General features: G+C 38.1%; 1 protein-coding gene across 2 annotated transcripts in view; it reads right to left on the minus strand.

The window, feature by feature from the left end:
* Positions 1–1,259: 1,259 nt before the first annotated feature.
* The window catches only part of LOC141444793 (segmentation protein cap'n'collar-like), a 28,318-nt gene continuing 5,846 nt past the window's right edge, over positions 1,260–23,731 (minus strand). The window contains exons 1-12 of one of the 2 annotated variants that reach the window (XM_074110440.1): positions 19,914–21,254; positions 12,787–12,867; positions 10,949–11,060; positions 9,618–9,714; positions 8,525–8,639; positions 7,460–7,557; positions 6,582–6,708; positions 5,215–5,307; positions 4,617–4,747; positions 3,019–3,192; positions 2,649–2,754; positions 1,260–2,151 (exon numbers count right to left, since the gene is read on the minus strand). In XM_074110440.1, the coding sequence (XP_073966541.1) occupies positions 2,087–2,151; positions 2,649–2,754; positions 3,019–3,192; positions 4,617–4,747; positions 5,215–5,307; positions 6,582–6,708; positions 7,460–7,557; positions 8,525–8,639; positions 9,618–9,714; positions 10,949–11,060; positions 12,787–12,867; positions 19,914–20,034 (1,320 nt within the window). In that variant the 5' untranslated portion in view covers positions 20,035–21,254 and the 3' untranslated portion in view covers positions 1,260–2,086. Of the gene's footprint in view, positions 2,152–2,648; positions 2,755–3,018; positions 3,193–4,616; positions 4,748–5,214; positions 5,308–6,581; positions 6,709–7,459; positions 7,558–8,524; positions 8,640–9,617; positions 9,715–10,948; positions 11,061–12,786; positions 12,868–19,913; positions 21,255–23,731 lie in introns of those variants that run through there. The other variant, XM_074110441.1, reaches the window with a different exon arrangement.

Consider the following 23,731-nt stretch of genomic DNA (forward strand, 5'->3'; position numbering starts at 1 on the left):
ATAAAATGAAAACTTTGAATTTCCTCTTTTTTACTGAAGGCATTTTTTTATACAATTGGGTTACTTACAGCAACTTACCGGAGTAATTGTTTCTAAAACATAGATTATTTCTATTTTCTAAGATCCTATTAACTTAACTTTAGGGGGCACTTTGCAAAATCAAATTTTAAAACACTTATGTACACGCAATATGCTTTTAATTTTGTACTTTTTTATCCAAAACGGGTTAAAGAATCCTTGTTCATAGAAACAATGCAATTACTTACTATTTTTTTATTTATTATTTTATACATAAATAAACAACTTAAAGAGAAAATATATTACAAAAAATGTTATAACTATTGTAAACTACTTATTGCAACTCGTCGATGTCATAGACATCATGTTTTTTTTATACTATTTTTTTATTTTATCAGTCATTTCTGGTAAGCGAAAAAGGGGCCAAGCTCTCGAAATAGGCGTACAGCTTGACTCGCAAAAGTCTGCGTCTAATTTGAAAACTAAATAAAAATGGAATCTTTCTATCACATTTTTTTTTCATTTACACAGTGAATAAAAAGTTTGGTTAGCATAGCTTATAAAAAGCTAACCTAAAATAAAAGTATTATGAAGGGAAATCAGCCAAAAATATACCATTTACAGTATAATTTAATTTATTTAAACTAACATATATTATCACTGGTTAGATTTACTGTTGCTACACAAAGGAAAAAGTGCGAAAACGAATAAATAAATAACAATAATTCAATGCACATTAATGTTTATCTTACGATAATCTAAAGAACCGCTGGTATATTTTAGGCTTCTTTCAAAATCAACTGTTAATTTGAAGTAGAAAAATAATTTTAACAAATAAATAATTGTGACACAGAAAAAAAAGTCACAAAGTTATTAGAACTGGTGGGCCAATTTTGAAACTTATCGCCGTGTACATAAAGTACGTATATCTTGCGACGACAGCGCCATTTGTATCAGCAAAGATAACTTTGTAACGATTGTAAGCATGAAATATTTGACAAAAATACAGTATCCTTTACTACTATAGTAACGCTACAGAAACGAGGTTTTTAAGCCGCCTTAGTTTTAACACGCAAGCCAGCTTGCTTATAGGCGACTCGAAAATACGTTTTCGTGGTTCATAATCGCAGATTTATTTAAGTTATATTTACTTAACTGTCATTTTAGATATAATTTTGACATCATATTATGGTAAAAAATATGGCGTTAGTTTACAAAAAAATATTTCAACGCTGTTTTAAGTACCCACTTTACAGTAGATGGAAAGCCGTGACACAGAGGAAAATGTTCTTCCGCTGTGTAACGGATTTTTGCTATTTTTTAGTACAGTTTCTCACCAAATTTTTACCTATTTTTTTACAATTTCATGGCTTATTCCAACAGGGACAGTAGACCAAAGATATAAATTTACACTAATTTCGTTTGAAATAGTGCCAAGTCCAAAAAAATTTTGTAGACAGTTTTTTTAAATTACCAGATTATGCAAAATGCTCAAGTCCTTACACAATGATGAACCGAATGTCTCCTACAGGTTGTTAGTCCAATAACGTTAAGGACTAAATATGCTTTTTGCAAATGGTTGTATAAAACACACACAGCTACGTCCCGCTCTAACGTATGAAGGCGTCTTTTTTACACATCGCTTTGTACATATTACGTGACAATGTCACATTAGATATATCTACAAATGATGTAATAATAGTAAGTTTTGTACAGATATATTTTTTTTTTGTTTGAAAGAGTTAAAAATAAGACAAAGTAATCTTGGGTGAAAAACACGTAGATATAATATTACATTATCGTATTAGTCGATATAAACTGGCATTATGCTGACAAAAATCAAAAGTACATAAACAAAACACGTATACATAAAATCATCACATATAGTTTTTCAGACCTCGCAGTGACCGATTTTATCTTTACACGCATGACGCACATGGGCGCCATGAGACGACGCACATGTGCGTCACGCGGATGTAAGCTTTTGCATCGACTAATACGTGCATGCGTACGTTGGCGGCCAGTGGGAGTGTGTCTGTCTGTCCGTGTGCTACCAGCGCGTGAACTGTCACTGCTCGTAGTTCTTGGTTTTGCGGTCCATCTCGTCGTCGGAAGTGCGGTTCATTGGGTGATCTATAACAAATGGTAAAATACCATTAGTATGATATTTAAAAGGTTGTTTTATTAATCGAATTTGAAATGAACACAAAATAATGTCAAAATGTGTCCGTTTCAATTTTGGACATTATTTCAAAACTCTTAGAATTCTTTATTCAATGAACTATTTGGCAAAACGGCGTTTGACAGGAAAAGAAAAGAAAATATCGAAGCGAAAATTGAAGTGCAGTGTTGCCACTTTATTGGGAAGGGTATCTGGTACCGGGACTTCGACCTGCAAGACATTTAAACAAAATACAGAACTGGAGCATAGTTACCCAGTGGGGGGCAAAGTAGCCTCGTATTACTGTACTTTATAAAGTACATTCGTCCGTTATTCTTAGTGTTAATTGATCCTTTATAAAGTACGCGAGGACTTAGGAGGATATATATATTTAATTAGTAGACAACTGAAAATGGACAACTATTCGAAAAATGGTAATTTAAATATTAGTAGGGTTGAGGGTACGTACCGGGATGCTGGGTCATCTTCGGCACGAGCACGACGTTGCCGTCGGCAGCTTGCTGCAGGGAATATTGCGCGGACGACAGCGGACGCCCTTCTGCGTCACGCAGGTTCTGTAAAAACGACACGACATTTAGTTTGGTTTTAGTGCGGGACATTTAGTTTTGATTTCAAAATCGGGACGTCTAGCAAAACTAGTGAGGGTAGTAAGTATAATGTTATATAACATTGAGAACAGCGCCATCTACCGTAAATCACTTGAAACACGTGCCGGTAGAGGGTAGCGAAGTGCTCCTTGACGCCCTGTCGCTTGGCGGTGACCGAGTGATGTCTTTTAAGAGACAACATTGTAAACAGCGCCATCTAGCGCAACTCACCTGGAACACGTGCCGGTAGAGGGCGGCGAAGCGTTCCTTGACGCGCTGTCGCTCAGCGGTGAGCGTGTGGTGGTCGCGCTGCGTGCGTTGCTTGCGGTCCCGGACGTTGCGCACCTCGTCGGCCAAAGACACGATCTGGTCCAGCTTGCGCTTGCGGCAGTTCTGTGCTGCCACCTGGTGGGAGGAAGCAGAGGTTAATACAATACAATACAATGACCATCCGCCGGTACAGTCACCAGCATTAATATCTGCCACAGCGGAGCGTGCAAAAATATCTGACACGTGCTTCTGGCCCTAGAAATAGAGTCGTATCAGATATTTATGCACGCTTGTTGTGCCAGATATTGGTGCTGGTGACTGTACTAACTATAGTCGGCCCGGGGAACCTTGATCCCTATGACACTGACAGTTACGCTCACGACACAACCTTGTAGCAAGCGTTACATTAGCGTCACCGTTACATTAGAATAGAATTGGAGGCGTCTAAAAATGTCATTTATTAATTATATTCCGTTGGAATTATAACAGTTCTTTACAAGAAATTATCTCAATCAGTCTACGTTTCATCATCATCCCAGCCTATATACGTCCCACTGCTGGGCACAGGCCTCCTCTCAGAACAAGAGGGCTTGGGCCGTAGTTCCCACGCGGGCCCAGTGCGGATTGGGAACTTCACACGCACCATTGAATTGCTTCGCAGGTTTGTGCAGGTTTCCTCACGATGTTTTCCTTCACCGCAAAGCTCGTGGTAAATTTCAAATGTAATTCCGCACATGAATTTCGAAAAACTCAGAGGTGCGAGCCGGGATTTGAACCCACGACCCTCTGCTTGAGTCTACGTTTACGCTCTGCAAAACTAACTTCGTTTTGAAGATATCGATTAGTGGGTAACATAGTACGCTGTCAGTGCCCGATCTATAAACATTGAAATTGTCTGCCATAATAAAATAAAGATGGATTTTTTTAATAAATTTAAATAAATGACCTGGTTCCCATAAAGAACGCGTGTTTACCGGGTAAAAAATTATGATAAGATAATGAAATGGGTGCTTTCATATTTTTGGAAAACTTTCTTTTTACTTACTTAATCTATGCCAAAAAACTTAATCACTACAACAACAACATAACAAACATTAGAAATGCAGATTATATTTTTAAAAACATGTTTACCAACGTGGCTGAATGCAAGTCACGCCTTTGCCTATAAAAAAGTTAAGTTACATCGTCACGACCCATCACTAACACGAACTGTCATAGGGATCAAGGTTCCCCGGGCCGATTATAATCGGCTAATTCGAAGGACTAGGAAGTGTGGTAATATTTACAACACAATTACTCTTCATTGAACGCCAAAACATAGCACAGTAAAGTCGCCGTCAGATATTTCAGAGCGGCCAAGGTGATCAAAAATATCGAAACATCAACTCTAATACCTTAATAATAGTGCATGTGACGATATGTACAACAATATTAAATACAGGTTTAAAGAGATTTAGTAAGTAACGCTTGTCATGCGTCGTAACAGTTCGTCTATTGCCCACTAGATGGCGCTATTACTTGGTCCACTGTACACCAGGGGGCGCTGTCACAAAGCTCACCTTATTCTTGCCGCGGCGGCGAATATCGCGTATGAGGGATAGTTGCGCCTCGCTCAGGTCATGCTTCGAGAGGCGCTCGTTGAATTCATCCATGGGCAGGTTGATGATGTCGTGGACTTCCATTGGGATGCCTACAAGACCAATAACAAGTTCAGAAATGATTACTCAACATATTGAAGGGGAATGCTTCAGTTTGCTTCACTATTTGTATGGGCTTAATGCCAAAGAGGTCCCGGCTTAGAGGGCCCCTCGTGTAAGTTTCCTGGCTTAAAGGGGTCCCGGTTTAAAGGGCCCCTGGTGTAAAGGGGTCCTGGCTTAAAAGGGTTTCGGCGTAAAGGGGACCCCTTAAGGGGACAGCGGGCTTACTCTGTCAGGAGTACATGACAAAATAATGGACAAATACAGGATTAGCTGGAGGCGGACTAAAATTTAAATGACATTTGATCCACTTGCTGCTGGAATGAACATATTTTAAATAGAATGACAAATGTCAAAATGGGTACTGAAGTTAATTAGCACGATTAATGCGAAATTTTCCGATTAAATAAGATGCCAAACCATTATGGACAACATCGGTATGTGTGTGTGCATGTCTCACCGAGTGCTTTGGCGCGCTTCTCATCCCGCGACATGTGGCCGGCGCCTGCGCTGGAGCCTCCATCCGACATGCTGCCGTCAGTCAGCCGCCGCACTAAAAAAAAACCATTAATTGAGTACAAAGGTAATTAAGATTGGTTTTTTGGAATCTTTTTGTATTTTTTATTTATATTCCAAATTTTTACTTTACGGTCATCCGAAAACCTAATTGAAAATACAAACTGAAATATAGATGCACAGAAAACCAGAAAAATAAGACCAGCACTGGGAATCGAACCCAGGTGTCCTCGCATTCCGTGCCGCGTGCTATAACCGCTACACCACTGCTGGACAACGGTAAAGGTAACGGTTTCATCAATTTGATGAATTGAAATTAATTATTCAGCCAATTATCATTACCTTTAGGTAATGTAAAGGGGCAAGTATAAAGCACGGAGACCAGCCGCTGGGGCCAAAAAGTAATCGAATGAAGAACGTCTTCAATCCTGTGATAACTAAATAATATGAAAAATGTCCCAGCCCAAAGGGAGATCTATCTAAAGGGGTCTAAAGGGTCCCAGTCTAAGGGTAGACAGGGCTTTAGGCTGCGTTTCCACCAGAGATGTGCGTGGATGCGTTGCCAGAAATGTGTCTATCATGAACCAATAGATACGCTTCATTTACCTATTCTCGCTCCTAGAGCTGCGCTGAGCGAGGACAGCTACATGAAGGGATTGGTTCATGACGAACACCTTGCAAGTTCATTGCATTAAAGTCAAAGTCAAAATATCTTTATTCAATTTAGGCTATAACAAGCACTTATGAATGTCAAAAAAAATCTACCACCGGTTCGGAAAAACCTCTGTTGAGAAGAATCCGGCAAGAAACTCAACGAGGTATATTTTTTTAAACAGATTTACAATATTATTAAATGATATGTATACATCACAAGTATTTAACACAACTTTATTTTTAACACAGTAGGTTCGCTATTTGAAGGGATCGCTAATGCGGATCGGAATTATTTCCAATATCCCTGTCCATGATATAATCTTTAACTTTATAATACGCCTTAGATATAAATGTCTTCTTGACAATAGATCTGAATTCTGTATCCGTTTCATTTATAATATTTTTTGGAATTTAATATAAAAACGTATGCAATTTCCCAGAAACGACTTTTTGGTTTTAGCCAGTCTGTAAGATGGAACTTTACGCTTCCCTGTGTTTCTAGTAGCCTTTGGCTTATCGACGTTAGTGGGAAAATCACACATGTTCTTCCTAACAAACATGATTATTTCAAAAACATAAAGCGAATTACTCGTAATACTTGAACGCCCCCTATGATGGTGATGACTAGAATATGGGTTGTGTCCTTAGAGTCCTTACCTCTCTTATCGCGTATGGCGGCCGGTCGCTCTGCAGCCACCATCGGCGCGCTGTACGTGTGGTTGTGTCGGACGCGCTCGGGCGTCGCGTACGCGTACCGCGCCGCCGCGGGGGAGGGCACGCCGGCCTGACGGGGGGGGGATTATTATTAGTAAGTGTTACTAAAATCGCTCTTGTACTTTGAAAAAGCTGAATCTTATCCTATAACCTCGTAAGTCCTATAACCATGTAAGAATGGTTTGCAGATGTTTATGGGCGGTGGTGATCTCTTACCATCAGGAGACCCACTTGCTCGTTTGCCAACCAGTCGTATAAAAAAAAAAAAAAGAATAACCGAAGAGGAGTACAATTTTTTTAATGAAACGAGGAATTTAAATTTAAATCAATAATTTCTCTAAATTTACATCTCTTTTTTTTTTATTCGACTGGATGGCAAACGAGCAAGTGGGTCTCCTGATGGTAAGAAATCACCACCGCCCATAAACATCTGCAACACCAGGGGTATTGCAGATGCGTTGCCAAACTAACGGCCTAAGATGGGATACCTTATGTGCCAGTAATTTCACCGGCCGTCTTACGCTCCACGCCGAAACACAACAGTGCAAGCACTGCTGCTTCACGGCAGGATTAGCGAGCAAGATGGTGGTAGCAATCCGGGCGGACCATGCACAAGGTCCTACCACCTGCTCTGCTGGTAAACTGGTTTGGCAAAAAACATCAGGGCTTAAGAGGGTATAGAATCCTATAAATTAGGTTAGGTTAGTTTTATAACAATCCTCAAGTAGCAAAAAGTAAAAAAAATCGTTAAAACATTTATTATTTTGAAAAAAAAAAAAACAAATTCGGAAATAAATTAGATAATTATTAGTGTTAATTACCTGCATTAACGCGTGGCTGGAGTGCGCAGTGTTAAGGTCCAAGGGCGGCTGTACCGCCGGGACGTGGGATCCCAGCTGGTGCCGTGCGCCGAATTCAACTGCGACAAACAATGTTCACATTTAGCGTCATAATAAATTACACTCGCCGCCTGCGGTGCCATAAGTAAGACTTGAAATACCAATATTTCCACTTGTATCATCTAATTGGAAATATAATAGTGGACATAAAGGTTTCGTAAATAAAAAAAACTTATTTTACGCGAAACACGTTTATAAATAGTCATTATTTCTTAGGACCTACGAGTAATGTATATTAGGAAATAAGCTCTGTTACTAATCTAATAGTCCTATGTATTCCGAAATAAAGATTATATTATTATTTTCTTTATTTTTCTTTCATTCTTAGGTTTAGGTTTTATTATTATTATTATATATCAAATTTGTCAATTAAAGGCTGACCAGGAATATAAAAAACGTGACGCGAGGGCAGCACTTCTACGTTTTATATTGCAACATTCTTTACACTTACCATACGATACCTACCGTCATATTGACACAATTGTCGGTGATGTTATTTAAAGGAATATTTTCTAATCCCTCGGACTTTTTCTATGAAGAATACTTTTATACTTTGTGAAATGATTTCCTTCCAAGGCTATGGATAATCTTCAGTATTTTAACGCACAAAAACAAAAAATAACACTTTAAAATACCACGCGCAAACAACGTTAAACGTTGACAGCAACAGACAGATGACATTTGAATTTAGTGTTACCAGTGTAAAAAACCAGTTCTATTGGTTTTCCGCAATATGGCGAGGTTTTTTATAATTCTGGTCAGCCTTTACACCATGGGCATGATTCCATTTTTGTCAATATTCAGGATGGAAAGTTTCCTTGTTAATGTTGTTGTTTCTCTTTCTTTCATAAATATAAAAGTTTACTGATGTCGTTTGAGATCGGTTTTCTTTTTCTTTCTCATTTGAATCTTCAAGGAAACGAAGAAGGCGAAGAGTCCCAAGCATCATCAACATTCTTTTTGTACTGTATGTTTGCATGAACTCACCGTTGTGCATATGCATGCTGTCATGCGGGTACACTTGCTCGGGGCACTCGTACTTGACGACCGATGGCCGAGGGGGGGTGAGGGTTTCCAGCGCGGGGGCGGGCTGGTTCTGCTCCTGAACACAACAACACAATTAGGATTAGGACTCCTGTCAAAGAAAAACAAAAATCAACACGTTTATTCTGCAAATAGACCGCGAAGGGCTCTTCTACATGTCACTTTTTATACTACCAGCGCTTTTGAAAAGATCATTGCCGAGAAGAATGCGCCGCAAGAAAGTTGTCAGAAAGATTTTTTTTTTCAAATAACATTTAAATTTGAAAGGTAACTAAACTAAAAATATATAGATTAAAGAAAAAAATACAGGAACGTATGGGGTTCCTTAGTAAAAAAACCTAGATCTAAAAATCCAGGAACCAAATAATTGCAATTTTATAGTAATATGTGTAACAAGAGTGGGAGGGGGTTAGAGTTGGCCAAATGAGTGTGACGTACGTTATGGATGGTCCCATACCTACCTGAAAGGTTTAGGTAACTATCTAAATATAAACAAAACAACGTCAATTGGAATTCCCCCATTAAACTATTTATCAAAACATTTACATTTCTGTATTGAAATACTTTAGTCTAGTTTGTATTAACAATGATAGATAAGTAAAATGTTTAAAATCCTTGAATGTGCCAAATCTGGCAGCTGAAGTTTGTTTACATTTAGTTAATAACCTAAACCTTTCAAGTATAGATAAGAGGGGATTCGATTTGTAGCATTCGAACATGGCGGATGTAGACAATATCTAATTTTGCTATTTCTGTTTCTTTGGCTAGTTGAAGAATAATTTTGATAGTGTTTTATGCGGCGATTAACCTTAACAGTGATCACAAAATTCTATATTTCTCTCGTGTCTGTCATTTTTTAATGCGCAAGTTGTCTCCGCGTGGTTTCTGGAATATAACTATCAAGTTGCAAAAACTACAATCACCGTACAACGTCCCTCTCAAAGAGAGTTTACTTTGACACTGGCGAAATTGTCCTATTAATTAGGACAGAAAAGCCATATTTTAAAAGAGAAGAAGAAGATAACAGAGTAAGTACCTGGAAGCAGCGTTTCCCAAACATATGGTGCTTCTTCTGGGGCTGGTGGGTGGTTCGCTCGCGTCCGTACGAGCCATCGTAGGGCCGGAACTTTGAGCTGCAATGGCATATCAATTCAGTTTGGAAGTCACAGGTTCAATGAGGGTTTTCACAGAGGCTATCGCTAGAAATATCGCTAGATGGCGTTAGTATCGTGAGGTTTTAAATAAATAAATAAATAAATAAAAAATCATTTATTGCCACATCATAATTACAACCCAGCAGCTACCTACGTTCCGGCAATGGGTACCAATCTCAGCGAATGCTGGACACATGGCAGCATTGGCTCCTGATTGGTTAAATAACTAAATGAGCCAATCGCAAGTAAACGTCAAAGTCCTTACGATACTAACGCCATCTAGCGATATTTCGCCTCAGTGAGAACCCTCATTATAAAGAAGACACGGAATAACGGTTTACTAATGTTTCGGCGAATAACGTTTGGCAACCTGTTTAATTTCGTAACTTTTCATTTCCCAACTGTTTAATATTTCTGAAACTGTAAATATTTCAGGATTTTTATAAAACTAACCTAACCTAACCTAAAGGGTTCTACACGATGGCCCCGAAATAAATCCTGAAATGTTTACAGTTTTAGAGTTTGCGAAATGAAAAGTTGCGAAATGAAACAGGTTGCCAAACGTTACGTTGCGAAAAGGCAGTACTCGAGGAATAACAGAGTTATTCGAGCGTTTATTCCGTACGATTTTCTTGGGCACATTTTTGTTGACATATATATTTTTTTTTTTATTTGACTGGATGGCAAACGAGCAAGTGGGTCTCCTGATGGTAAGAGATCACCACCGCCCATAAACATCTGCAACACCAGGGGTATTGCAGATGCGTTGCCAACCTAGAGGCCTAAGATGGGATACCTCAAGTGCCAGTTATTTCACCGGCTGTCTTACTCTCCATGCGGAAACACAACAGTGCAAGCACTGCTGCTTCACGGCAGGATTAGCGAGCAAGATGGTGGTAGCAATCCGGGCGGACCTTGCACAAGGTCCTACCACCTGCACATGGTACGATTCTGTTACAGTTTCCAGGTTATCTAGTAGAAGTACAGGACGTCTAAAAAAAATCTTGTTATCTGTTAATTTCACGTGTTTTTACAATAAAGAATATACGATCGAAAATGCCATCAAATTCTACAGCGCATTCATAAAAAAAATGTGACCACGACAACGAGGCTGTTAAAACGTTTGAATAACCTATTTCTCAATATACCCGCGCGTAGCCGGGGCGCGTGGCTTGCTCTCATATTTAAGTACTCGTATGTATGAGATACAAACCTGTGGAACTCCTGCGCGGAGTCGCTGCCGTCGCACCACTCCCCGTCAGAGAGGGACGGCACGCGTTCAGATCCCATGGAAGAGACGGCGCTGTCCGACGCCGAGTCGCGCTCTGCAATGTATGGGTTGTATAGTGTTGTATGAAGATTTTACTAAGTGATAAAATGTAACTATGGGTTCCATACACACACACACATACACACGCACACGCGCACGCGAACGCACACACACACCAAACACACACACACACACACAGTGAGTTGACTCAGTATTGCAAAACAGCGTTATGACTATTTTGTCAAAAAGTTGAAAAGTTGTCCATTTTTTAAATTTTTCAGTTGTGGTGTTGTTGTTGTATATAAAAAAAAACCTGACGCTATTTCACCACAAAAAATAAGTAATATTGTTTTTAAATATATACAAAACCTTGCGGTAAAAGTGATAAAAAGTCAGATAATCTTTGTTGTTGGATCCAACAGAAAGTTTCGATGTAGTTACAAAATTACGATTTTTTCCTCACAAGATTTCGTGACGTTTTCCTGACGTCAAGAAATTTTGGATGTTTTATGCAGTTTATGTTTTTAGATCACGTCCTTAGTGTTAATAATTTCTTGACAAAACTGATTTCTTGTCAATTTCATAACGGGACAACTTTTTGAGAAATACTCTTGGTTTACTAATGATTCGGCGAATATCTTTTGGCAAACTTTTTATTTCCCAACTGTTTAACATTTCAGAAACTGTAGATTTTTCAGAATTTTTATAAAACTAACCTAACCTAACCTAAAGGGTTCTACACGATGGCCCTGAAATAAATCCTGAAATATTTACAGTTTTACAGCCTTATTCATAAAAAATCCTTAATTGAGGTTTGATCGGTCTGTTACTTAGCAGACTGATTAAGCTTGTTAGACGGTTGTCAAGAAGTATGATTCATAAACGCTTGCTAGCAGTCTGCTAGTTGTTGTTTCTTTAAAAAAAATGGCTCTGTCCATTTGAGGACAATTTTGCCAGTGTCTAGTAGTTTTGCCGGTGTACGGTAAAAAAATTCTAGAAAACGAAATATGAGAGGTAATGGTGGATGAACGATGACGAAATTTGATGATCTGATGTGACCTGCTGACCACACAGTGAAGTGAGTGCAGTCTGCTAGTTGTTGAGCCGCTGATAGACGGATTAGACGCGTTATGTTGGCCACCTTGACAAATCAAAGACAAAAAATGGCCTAATCGATAATTAAAAAAAAAGTTGACAGCAGTGACAGCAAATGCAGGAAAAATAAAAAGCGAGAAGTTTGTTTTCCCGCCATTTCGATCCGCATGTTTATGTTGTGCAAAAAGCCATAATTATGTTAATCATCCTAATTTTTTTTTAATATTTATTGTTAATTATTGTTGCTAATTTAGAGGATTTTTAAATACAAATTCCTGAAAATATTTTTCCTGGTTTTTTTTTAAAATCTTTGCGTAACTTCACCCTTCACTAAAATATCTTCGGTATGGTTTTTTGCTCTTGTCAAAGTCAGCTGTTCAAACTTGTGGCGGCCATTTTGTGACTTAGCAGGGAGATAAAGGAGGGTCTACGGTCCGCTAACTTTAGCAGAGCCTTGATCGACTGATTAACGCTAAACAGACGTTTATGAATCATGTTTTTTAGCATCGGCCTTCAAGGAGCCTTCAAGGAGGCTCTAACTTTTTATGAATAAGGCTGTTAGAGTTTGCGATATGAAAAGTTGCGAAATGAAACAGGTTGCCAAACGTTACGTTGCGAAAAGGCAGTACTCGAATACTCTTATATTGGCTGCGATGGTGGATGGCGATGATGATTGATGAACTTACCGGCTATCATCATGTGCGAGTGGTTGTGCGGCGCGTGGTGCGCGCCCGCCGCTCCGTCGAGCATGCGCATTGTGTACATGCCTGGAACAGACAGACACACACGTTAACACTATGTCAAGTCAAGTGTGTCCTAATTCCTCTCCTTTTCAGCACTAGGTATTTCACAAAACATCTTTTTTGTTTCGGTTATTTTTTAATATAATTTTTGATATCGAAAATACAAACAGAAACATAGATGCACATAAAAACCAAAAAAAGAGACCAGCGCCGGGAATCGAACCCAGTTCCTCAGCATTCCGTGCTGCGTGCTATACCACCACCACTGGACAGGAGTACAGGCACAAATTTCTCCTATGCACCACATATCTCAGCTTGTTTTTTTTGTTTTCTTATTTAGTCACTTAAGCAGCGACACTAGCGACATCTATGTTGTACCTAGCCCTCATCGAGAAACTTTCAACACTCCATTGGAACTAACCGCTCAACCGGACAAGAGATGTCGCTATTAAGTAATCAAATTAAGATTGGTTTTTGGAGTCTTTTTGTATTTTTTATTTCAACTCCATCCCATCCGCCATCCGTCTGAGACAGACATTGGAGTTTGACTTATAATGCCCACATCGCGACCACATATCGCTACGTGCTACGCTACACTCGCAATCGTACAAAGCTGTAGCGAAAACTGGCTACGAACAGAGAACCCGAGTGTCAGATTCTGGGCTCTGAAATTTAGACATAGATATACTCTCTACCAGTGAAATATCATTTAGAATCGGTGCAGTGTTCCAGATATTTTTCCCAACATACAAACTACATAGTAAAGACAGTGTAGATAAATCAAGTAATAATAACTTATAGTTAGTTTACTAGTCAATTTACGCGACCCATTAATACGCTAAAATTAGATTTACTAGCGAATGTACATGCAAATTGGTACTAATCATAATAAATATTACGCCAGCATAGTAGCTTTGAAGTTTATACTGCCAAGTTTGTGACGAGGCGAGTAAACGAGTGGAGCTTGGGGCTAGCTATAAGTCAGTCAGTACATGACACCAATTTAGCCTATTTTTAAACCTTGTCACACCTAGAATGACGGCACCAATCATCGACATGTTAAGCACGATAGTACCCAGTAATGGACAACAAGGATTCAATGCCTTTTAGCTCACCAATCGCGAACTTTACTAGTTATTATCATCAGTTATCTGAATTTATTATTAAAAAAAAAGTGTTCTGTTTCTTAAAATTTGTGTTAACGGCAAATCGTGACCAGCTCAAAAATTGTTGGTATATAATGGGTCCCGAGTGTTAAACTTTAAATTAGATACTTGATAAGAGTTCTACACCACTAGACTTATTTTCTTCCTTTTAGTTTTTAAGGCAGTCGGGTTTTTGATATTTTACATTAAATGTTTTAATATGAGCTGTCAACGACACTCCCCCAGATTTTGTACGACAATAGTGTGCTGTGACGTCACTTATTTATCACAACTGAACTATTTGTTTGTATCAAAGAGTCTAAAAACATTTTTTTACTATTACATAATTAGAAATTAATCTAGTTACTCGGCAAGGCAGGCCGAGGCGGAGATGGCGAGATGACCTGGACGCGGAATTGAGTGAGTGGCCAAATATAGCTCTGGATAGGGAGATGTGGAAGTCAAGAGGAGAGGCCTTTGCCCAGCAGTGGGACACAGTTATAGGCTAAATATAATATAATAATATCTAGTTACTAAACATTTTTTTTAAATTATAAATGCGTCCGTGAATTATTTTTCAAAAGCAACTAACTCTAATCATGTTTCTTTTACTCAAATGATAATCACTTTAACAAACTTGCTTCTTTTTATACACTGTTTACACTGACGAGATATCTGCAATTATCGCTTTTCATTGAGCCTTACGTACGTGTGAACAAGAGTCATTTCGCATTGAGTTATTTCTTGAATTATTTCAGCGAGTAGGTACATTATGTGACGTCACCTCGCATACTGATATGAACGTCAGAGCAAATTGACATGTTTGTATAAGTACAAACAACCGGATACGGTAATGTACAGACAACTACATTAATATCTGCCACAGCAGAGCGTGCAAAAATATCTGACACGTCTTACCGGCAGTGTCAGTACTTGTTGTGTCAGATATTGATGCTAGTGACTGTACGGTCAACGTCATACATGACCGCATACATGAGTAGGTACTCATAAATCATGGGACAGAAAGGAAGCTACTCGAGTGGTAGCCATAAACTGGAAGATGCAGCGTGGGCCGGCCTCCCACTAGGTGGACCCACGGGCGAGGGTCGCGGACAAGTGTGAGGTGGTAAGTTGTGGCGTTCTAAGGGGGAGGTCTTTGTGCAATAATGAACGTCTGTCAGCTGATAACGATGATGAGTAGTAACTCAGTATAACGAATAAACTACCTGCTCGAATTAAGTGAAGTGTTACATTATTGCGGCAAAGGGTTTCGTCACGATGTTCTGGAATGCATGGAAATTAAAAACAGTATGGACTTGTGGACTTGTTTAAAGGACAGTCCAAGAGTCATATCTTAGAATTGTTTAATTATCTAAATTAAGATTATAACTATGTACATATTTAGTTTTAATTACTTGCTAAATGTGACTGATGTTACTTGGCCAATAAACGAATTTGAATTTGGGGTCTAATGAACAGGTAAATTTAGTATCCCTTGCTACGGTTTGGGTCTAATTTCAGCATTAACAGTTAGGATTAATAAAACACGCCTTAACAGTAAATAAATAAAAATTCAAGGTAGTTTTATATGACGATTAAAATGTATTAATATGTTGTGGGTAGTTTTGTTTGAGAAAAGACATAGGTGGGTACTTAGGGAGTTACAGTGACAAATTAAAACGTTTGTTGTGGTTTGTTAGTTTACGGCATAACATAGCATGTTTACGGTTGTGTTGCTCTGAAGACGAGCTCCGGTTGAGTTCGAAACGCGTCAGTGTAGTGTGGTGGTGGTGATAGATGGATTTGTGTGATTTATGTGTGTTCTTGTATACAGTGTGGAGGTGGAGGAACTGCTTGAACACGCATATCTTGCATAAGTGTAGCTATCATAAGGTCGCGATTGAGCAAAGTAATTGTTTTAGTTCATGAATAGAATACCCATATTAAATTCAAGTAACAATATACCATCTGCAAAATACATCTACTAAATAAATATATCTTATAAATATACCGTTGTATGTTACGCATAACCTGGGTCCATAGAGTCACGAATGACGAGGAAGGTACTCCGGCGAGTCAAAAAATCCCGAGAACTCATGTTGATCATCAAGAGAAGAAAGGTAGGCTATCTAAGGCATGTATTAAGGCATGAGCGTTATCATTTACTCCAGACAATAATGATGGGAAAAATTGAGGGGAAAAGACGCGTCGGAAGAAGAAAGAAATCGTGGCTCCGAAACATCAGAGAGTGGACCGGTATCGCCAGTGTGGAAGAACTTTTTTCTCTGGCGAGAGATAAGGAGAGATATGCGGAGCTGACAGCCAACCTCCAGCAGTGGAGAGGCACTGCAAGAAGAAGAAGAACAACATACCATAGTAGTACCTATATAAAAATAAATTGGCAGTACAGGTAACACGAGAAAGTGTAGTTTAAAAAACGACTTCAAAAGGAATAATGGACAAACAAAGTTAAAATTCACTAACGACGGTCAGGTCAACGACCCTTGACCTTACATGACTAGAACGACAGCTGTCAGATACTTTTTTTTAATCCGTCCGTTCGGACAGGCTAAAGTCCGGGACCATAATCGCCTCCTCATTAGTTAATAGTCAAAGTCACTTACGCATGAAATGATTTCGAAAGAAATCTTTCACCGCCCAAGTCGGCAACATTTCCGCACTGGCACAATCAACTTTTTTAACTCTCAAATCCATGACTCCACCGCATCAACCTAAGTATTGCCATACAAATAAATTGGCAGATAATGCAAATCGCTTACGTCCAATGATGTGGAAAAATTTCACGAAATTCGACAGTCACATTATTTTTACTTAATTCTGTTACAGATAAGATAGTGAACGTAAGCAAAAAACAATGTAACATGATAAGCATTCCGCAAATCATCCATACACACAGTAAAGTGCGAAGCGATGCATGTTTTTATTAACAATTTCCTTTGTCACCGCTTTTTAATAATTTTTATTTTAAATGACATAGAACTAAGCTTTGGCGCCATTTTTTTTTACAGTTATTTTGACGTAAAGTGTTGGATTATGGCAACAATTTTGTATCAATTATTTTAAACTCTTTTTTGTGTCCGTTTTCCGTTCTACCGTCGCCACTCTAACACTTTTCATCGTCAAACGACAAAGGCCGCGGGATAAAGACTAAGTAGTCTAAATATTTGTCGATATGACAAAAGTCACGTTCACACTCGTCATAATGATTCGGCACATTTATATAGGAATCATCGAATTTATACTTTACATATATAGTACAAAGTATATAATACATGCTGCGGTCAAAACATTACTGTATGTCGATGACATAACGATATTTATCTGCAAGTAATGGCTGTACCAGCACTATCTTAAAATACCTAAAGACAGTTAGAGATAAAATTCATGATTTTTACATGCAAGTTAATGTTTTCGTTAGATAAATTCGATGTTAATTATTGGAAACACTATTATAATCATGTTAATTGTTGGATCATGATTGTGAAATATGAACACACATGTTAGACCCACAGAAATGTACATATACGAGTAGTAACCTGAAACAGGAAATGTAAAGTAAGTATCTAAGTCTTGAACAGCCCTAAACTGTAGTTATCCGGAACAATAGACAGCGAAAATGAGTATAATTTAATAGCCATATCAGTCCGCACGATAATAAACTAGTTGGTACGCGCGCCGGCTTCAAAACTTTGAAAAAAAAAAGAAGCGAAAATATAAAAAAAATCTTTAATCAAAGGCGAAAGACCTATATTTGACAGACTTTACTTCCGATAACCTTAACACAATCGAACGAAGCTTGCTTTTGCATTGAAGTAATGGACGTTTATATAGGTTGTTGGCGTGGAACCTGCGGTGCGTATATATGAGTCGTTGGCGTTGAAAAGGTTATTCCTAAATAGCGCTCCTCACTAATTTCAAGTGTGAGGTATCTAAATAAATGGCTTAAAGTTTTTCTTGTATTTTCAAACATTTAGAAGTCTTTGGTTTGTTTTATTTATAAGCTTAAATTTTTGTCCAAAACCTCCATATCTCCCAATCTCCCTATGCAGAGCCATATCCGGTCGCTTTGTCTTGTGGGTGCATCCAGCACAGCTTTACTATAGATAGGCGATTCGTATTTTGGAGAGCAATTCGTTCTATCTTTTTAACATTGTGTTTAACTGACGGTTAAATGTGATGCCGCCTCTATTTGTTTTGTTCGAATAGACGGAGACGGCATCACATTTAACCGTCAGTTAACACTAATCAATGGATGGTGAAACAGCCCCTTAGTCTGCTAAGCTTAGCGGTTTACTTCATCCTGTCAACTATTGTATTGCCTTCCTCTAGTTCTTTTGCGAGGATGAAGTACCTAAAGGGTTTCGAAAGGATGTGAGGGATACTTCTATCCCAAATGAAATGGCAACGGCAGCGGCTGTAGAAGCCCTATGTCCTGGAGACAAGCTTGTACGAACGTGGTGACAACTAACTATATTTTATATTTTTTATCAGTAGGTAAAGGCTATTTTTATTTTTGTATTTTTATGCTACGCTTAGCGTGTTGGCAAACCTTGAGTTAGGTTTCTTTTACCAAATACGTATCAGTACCGATATCTCTACTTATAAATGTAATTCACATAAGTCATAGATACATGACAGCTTTAATCACTTGATGACGATTATGTTGTCCTGTATATAACTATATCCGTTCTCATTATCTATCACAATGCTGGTCTTTACGTAATTTTACAAGTAAGCATTATGTTTCATTCTGATGGTGCAATATTAGCCCTCTTTTGCGGTAGTCGAAATGTAAGTACTATGTAAAAAATAACAATGATTTCAAAAATATCGTCGTGATCGCTCGGGGAAAACTCGGTTTTGATCAGACTGACATATGAACAATCATCAAAGTAAATGCACCTAGTTTTTACAAAAAGCGACTATGATGCGATTTATCATATCTTTTTAATTATTGCAGTCTTCTGTTTCGCGCGGTGCGAATTGTACACTCACGTGCGTTTGGTACGTATTCTAATTTATAAATTTATTACGTACGTTCAAGGACTTATTAATGAGTCACCATGGAACCTTTTCAAAGGAAAAGTCATTAGGATTTTCCTTGTTAATTAATACGATGTCGCTATGAAGTTCACTGTGAAATGGTCCCATGGTGGCTCATGAATTAAAGTCCTTGACCGTACTAACAAACTAATACTAACATAACAAAACCGTCACAAAAGCAATGTTTTCTATACCTATCAAATGTGGTCATTGTTTGTAATATTTCTAAAATGTCTCGTTCTAGCAGTAGGTGGTTTGTCAATATTGCAAATGGTGTAAATATATTTCATTTTTGATTAAACCGAGTAGTTGTATGTTGTATATGTGTGATAATGTAAATAATGACGGTCATAATGCAAACAAGTGAAACAGAATCCCAAGTTAAGTTACCAGTCCGTTTTGTTATCTAATATTGACATGATCGTATCTGTCAAAAAATTTGCAACTGGTAATAAAAATAGAAGCTTGAATCGTCGCACTATTGTTTCTTTTTAAATGTTATATCACTTATATAGGTATATGTATGTAATATAGTCGTATAAGACTTGTTATTTTATGCACAGACATTGTCTGAACTGTCAAGATTGTGTAATCTATATGACATAAGGTAGGGACTTCACACGCTTTGACAAGTATAGGGTGGCGAGTCCAAAAAATAGGTATTTTTTCATCACACCATCCGGCCGGCCGACAGTGTATTAAATCTCGCTACCAAAGTGCAAATTAATGTTAAACCTAATAAAAAAATCGAAAGCGAAAATGGGAAACAAAACATCACAACACCTAGGCTTAATTTAATGATAACTTAACATTAGAAATTAAAACATTCTAAAAATACTTATAGCAGGTCAAAATACTCACCATCGTATAGTTTATAGTAGGAACTCAAATATTCAGTTGGATCAGGGTACAACAGGTGACTAGTTAAAAATGGCGGATAGAATGGCGCGCCGTAGGCGAAAGGCGACACGGACAGATTCATTTTCAATCACAGTTTATCACTTCAATCCTAAACTATATTTATGCTAAAACTTAAAAATATCAAAGTCAATAACCCCACAGGGGTGTGCACGCTATTATTTCAATCACACAACTAATAAAAATCGATGTTCCAAGCTACTTCTTATCGCTATCGAATTATCGATAATCATATCACCATTTGTCTTCTTTGGAAAAAACAAACGCCTTTGACACCTATAGATATTATTGTCCAAAGTACCATCGTAGCATTACACGGTAACATCCGCTTGGGTATTTTCTGCGACCGTATTTACTTAGTCGAATCGGATAAATCTTTTTAATTCCTTCACAAACAATCACATGATTTTCCTTTGTCTCATGTTATCTGTGACGTGTCCAAAATGGAGAATACTTCTTTGCCTTTCACAGGCAAAAAAGCTACACGGGATCGTAATGCTCTTTATACTTGAAGGTCCAGAGGCAGTAGTTGTATCTTTTTAAAACGGCTACAGGGACTTTAGTTAAGGAATCGCAGCTTATTCTTGGGCGACGGAGGCCGCAGCAGAATCGGCATAGACACTGGGAACATTCAGAATTGTGCACCTTTCTACTCTTCGTGGTACGTTTCTTCAGAAAGTATGTCATAAGTAGGCTTTTTGGCGACTTCTGTTGAAATAACACTCAAAACGGTGTAAATTCGCAAACGTAGAGGTTTTAAAATGTCAAAAACACGCTTCTATAGTCTATATCCAATTTAGAGCACAATTACTACGATTTCAGAGCACAATTCAAACAAGTAATAAAAAAGTCCGCGATCACAACAAAGTCTACAAAATATTTTACTTTATCTATCGATGTATACGACTAATCTTTTGTCACGTTCACTTGACAATTTTATTCATAACAAATAGTCTATAAACATAAGAAAAAACACCCATGTTGAAAAACAAAATCGAAGAAAATGAACCGGTTTCTAGATCCAAAAGGCGCTACGATAAAAAACCTTTTTCAAAATGTCCGCCAATTGTCAAAACGGCTGTCACTTTGCGCGGGAAGAATTGTAATGGTTGCTCCCGGTGCGACCGCCGCTAAATAAACCATGCGGTAAACATTAGTATCTTATTTGTTTCCACTGTTTACGCTTACGGAGATATTTAACGTTTATTATCGTTACAGAAAGTCAAATATGTCGTTATACTATGTAAAATAACTGTTATTCGAACGGATCCGTCCATTTTTTAACTACGTCCAGTCAGACGAACAGACGGTCAGTGACTAAGCAAGAAGCAAGTATGATTTGTTTACAAGCGCGTGCCAGCACATGATAAGAATGACTAATAAATTGACCAAGTTTGTTTATAAAAAAAGTCAATTTCATGATAGTTTTTCTTATGAATCCTTCTCAAAACAACCCTCAATATGCAAATTTTTTATCCTCTTCCATTAGACAGATGGACTTGAAACGGTGGTTTTTTTTTCCAAATATTATTTTGTTTTAGAGGTGCAAAATAAAAAAATAGTGTCATATAGTTGCTTCTTTACACGGAGTAGTATACCAAACCATGATAATCGTAATTTTGAATGAGTTCTGTAGTTGTGTTGTTGGTAAATTTTTGAATCGGTTGAATTGAAATTCATGGATCTGAGTCATCACTAAGGTCACTAAACCTTATAGTAACAAAGTTTTCACAAAATCTGAACAGGTATTTCATTCTCCTTCTTTCGATGCCATCTCCGACCGGTGGTTAGTGATGGGTGGTGGATAGTATCCTGGGTAAAAAACTAGTACTACACTGAAATGAATAAAGATTTACGTGATTAAATAAAGTGGGCGGGCGATCTATAACGTGAGTAAATTGGAAAGTCCATTCGCAATCTTATCGGTTCCTGTGTAAATAAACAATTAATACCTATTTCTATGGATATATTTGACAAATGACGACAGGATGGCCAAGTGGTTAGAGAACCTGACTACGAAGCTTGAGGTCCCGGGTTCGATTCGCCGGGGCGATATTTATGTATGAATAATACGATTGTGCACAGAGACTGAAGTGGAAATGGGCAGGCCATATGGTACGCACAACAGTTGAACGATGGACGAAACTAGTCACTACATGGAATGGCCAAAAAGGTAAAAGAGCCAGGGGCAGACCTTATAGACCGTTGGACTGATGATATACGAAGAGTAGCAGGAGAAACTTGGATGGAAACAGCAAGAGATAGAGGAAAGTGGAGACAGTTGGAGGAGGCATATACCCAAGATGGGGCCAAGACTTAATATTTCTTTTATGTTAATTTTAAAAAATTTGATTACCTTTAAATTCTATTTTGTTACGTTTAAGATTAAGTCAAGGATCAATAAAGGCTTATTATTATTAATACGAATGTTTGTTCTCGGGTCTTGGATGTTTAATATGTAGTACTTGGGCGACCGAGCTTTGCTCGCGCTAAATTTCGATTATTAGCGTTTTTCCAGAGATAAGACCAAGCTAGATCGATTTGGCATCCCCGAAAACCCCGACATACCAAATTTCATCGAAATCGTTGGAGCCGTTTCCGAGATTCTGACGATTCTGATGAGAATTGCTCGTTTAAAGATATGAGATTTTTGTAAAAAAAAAACAAGAATAGGCATGTGCCCACTAGTGAAACGTGGCCGATCTGTGAAATACTAGTAGTTTCAAGGATTCTCTGTCGTTTGCCCGAATTTTATTTGCCATAATATATCCTTTTCCATAATTTTCATTTGCAATAAAGTACTTATAAAACAGATGGTATCTTTATTATTACGAGTACTTAATAATAATATAAAACAGCACGCTTCAATATATAACAAACGTTGGAATGTCAAATAACTATGGGAAACGAAGTCGTTCCAGTTTCAAAACGCATATGTTTTCGAAACGCCATAGTCATATGTTTTCCATCTCACTTCTATTTACCATGATTACAATACGACCTTCATTTAATGTTAAACCAGAACGCAATGCCGCTATCGGTCGTTAGTGCCGTTACAAACGCAACCGTCGTCGGCGTGAGAACGAAAAGGTTCCAACTCTACTTAAGATTCAGTCAAATATCAACTCTATGGAAGCGCGCATATTACTCTAATTGCGAGTACTATATAATGTGACATAGATCCTTTTTAGTATCTAACGACATAGATAATAAGTTTCTAGAGTAAACGGAGAAAGAACAACAAGGTATATGTGTACTGCTTTATAGTAGTTAGAACTGGTTTTATATTACTGTCTCTTACAATGTACAGTCTGTGATGTAAATAATTTACTTCAGACTGTTTCCCTTAGTTAAACTATCATTGCAGAAATAATGTACCATCAGCCAAATATGTGGTCTACCACCCTAAAGTTGATAATCGTTTGCATGTCACAAAACAATAATGCCAATAGACGTGTCTGTCAACTTGAAAGTTCGACTTTAGCTACATATTCATTTGACAGGAACTTGTTTAAAAAATTATAGACCACTTATTTGGCTGATGGTACAAGGCAACGAAATTAAATATTCGGGCATCTATTTTTAGTCTACAGGATCGAATCAGAAATTAGGAGATACATAGAAGATTGAACTAGGGTCACCGACATAGCCAAGCGAATCAACTCCTTGAAATGGCAACAGGCAGGCCCAGTGGCGGACTAACAGGGGGGCGGAAGGGGCGGCCCGCCCCTGGCCTCCGGTCTTGGGGGGCCCCCAAATGC

The sequence above is a fragment of the Choristoneura fumiferana genome, chromosome 30 (assembly GCF_025370935.1).
Source record: "Choristoneura fumiferana chromosome 30, NRCan_CFum_1, whole genome shotgun sequence".
In the NCBI taxonomy this organism is placed as follows: domain Eukaryota; kingdom Metazoa; phylum Arthropoda; class Insecta; order Lepidoptera; family Tortricidae; genus Choristoneura; species Choristoneura fumiferana.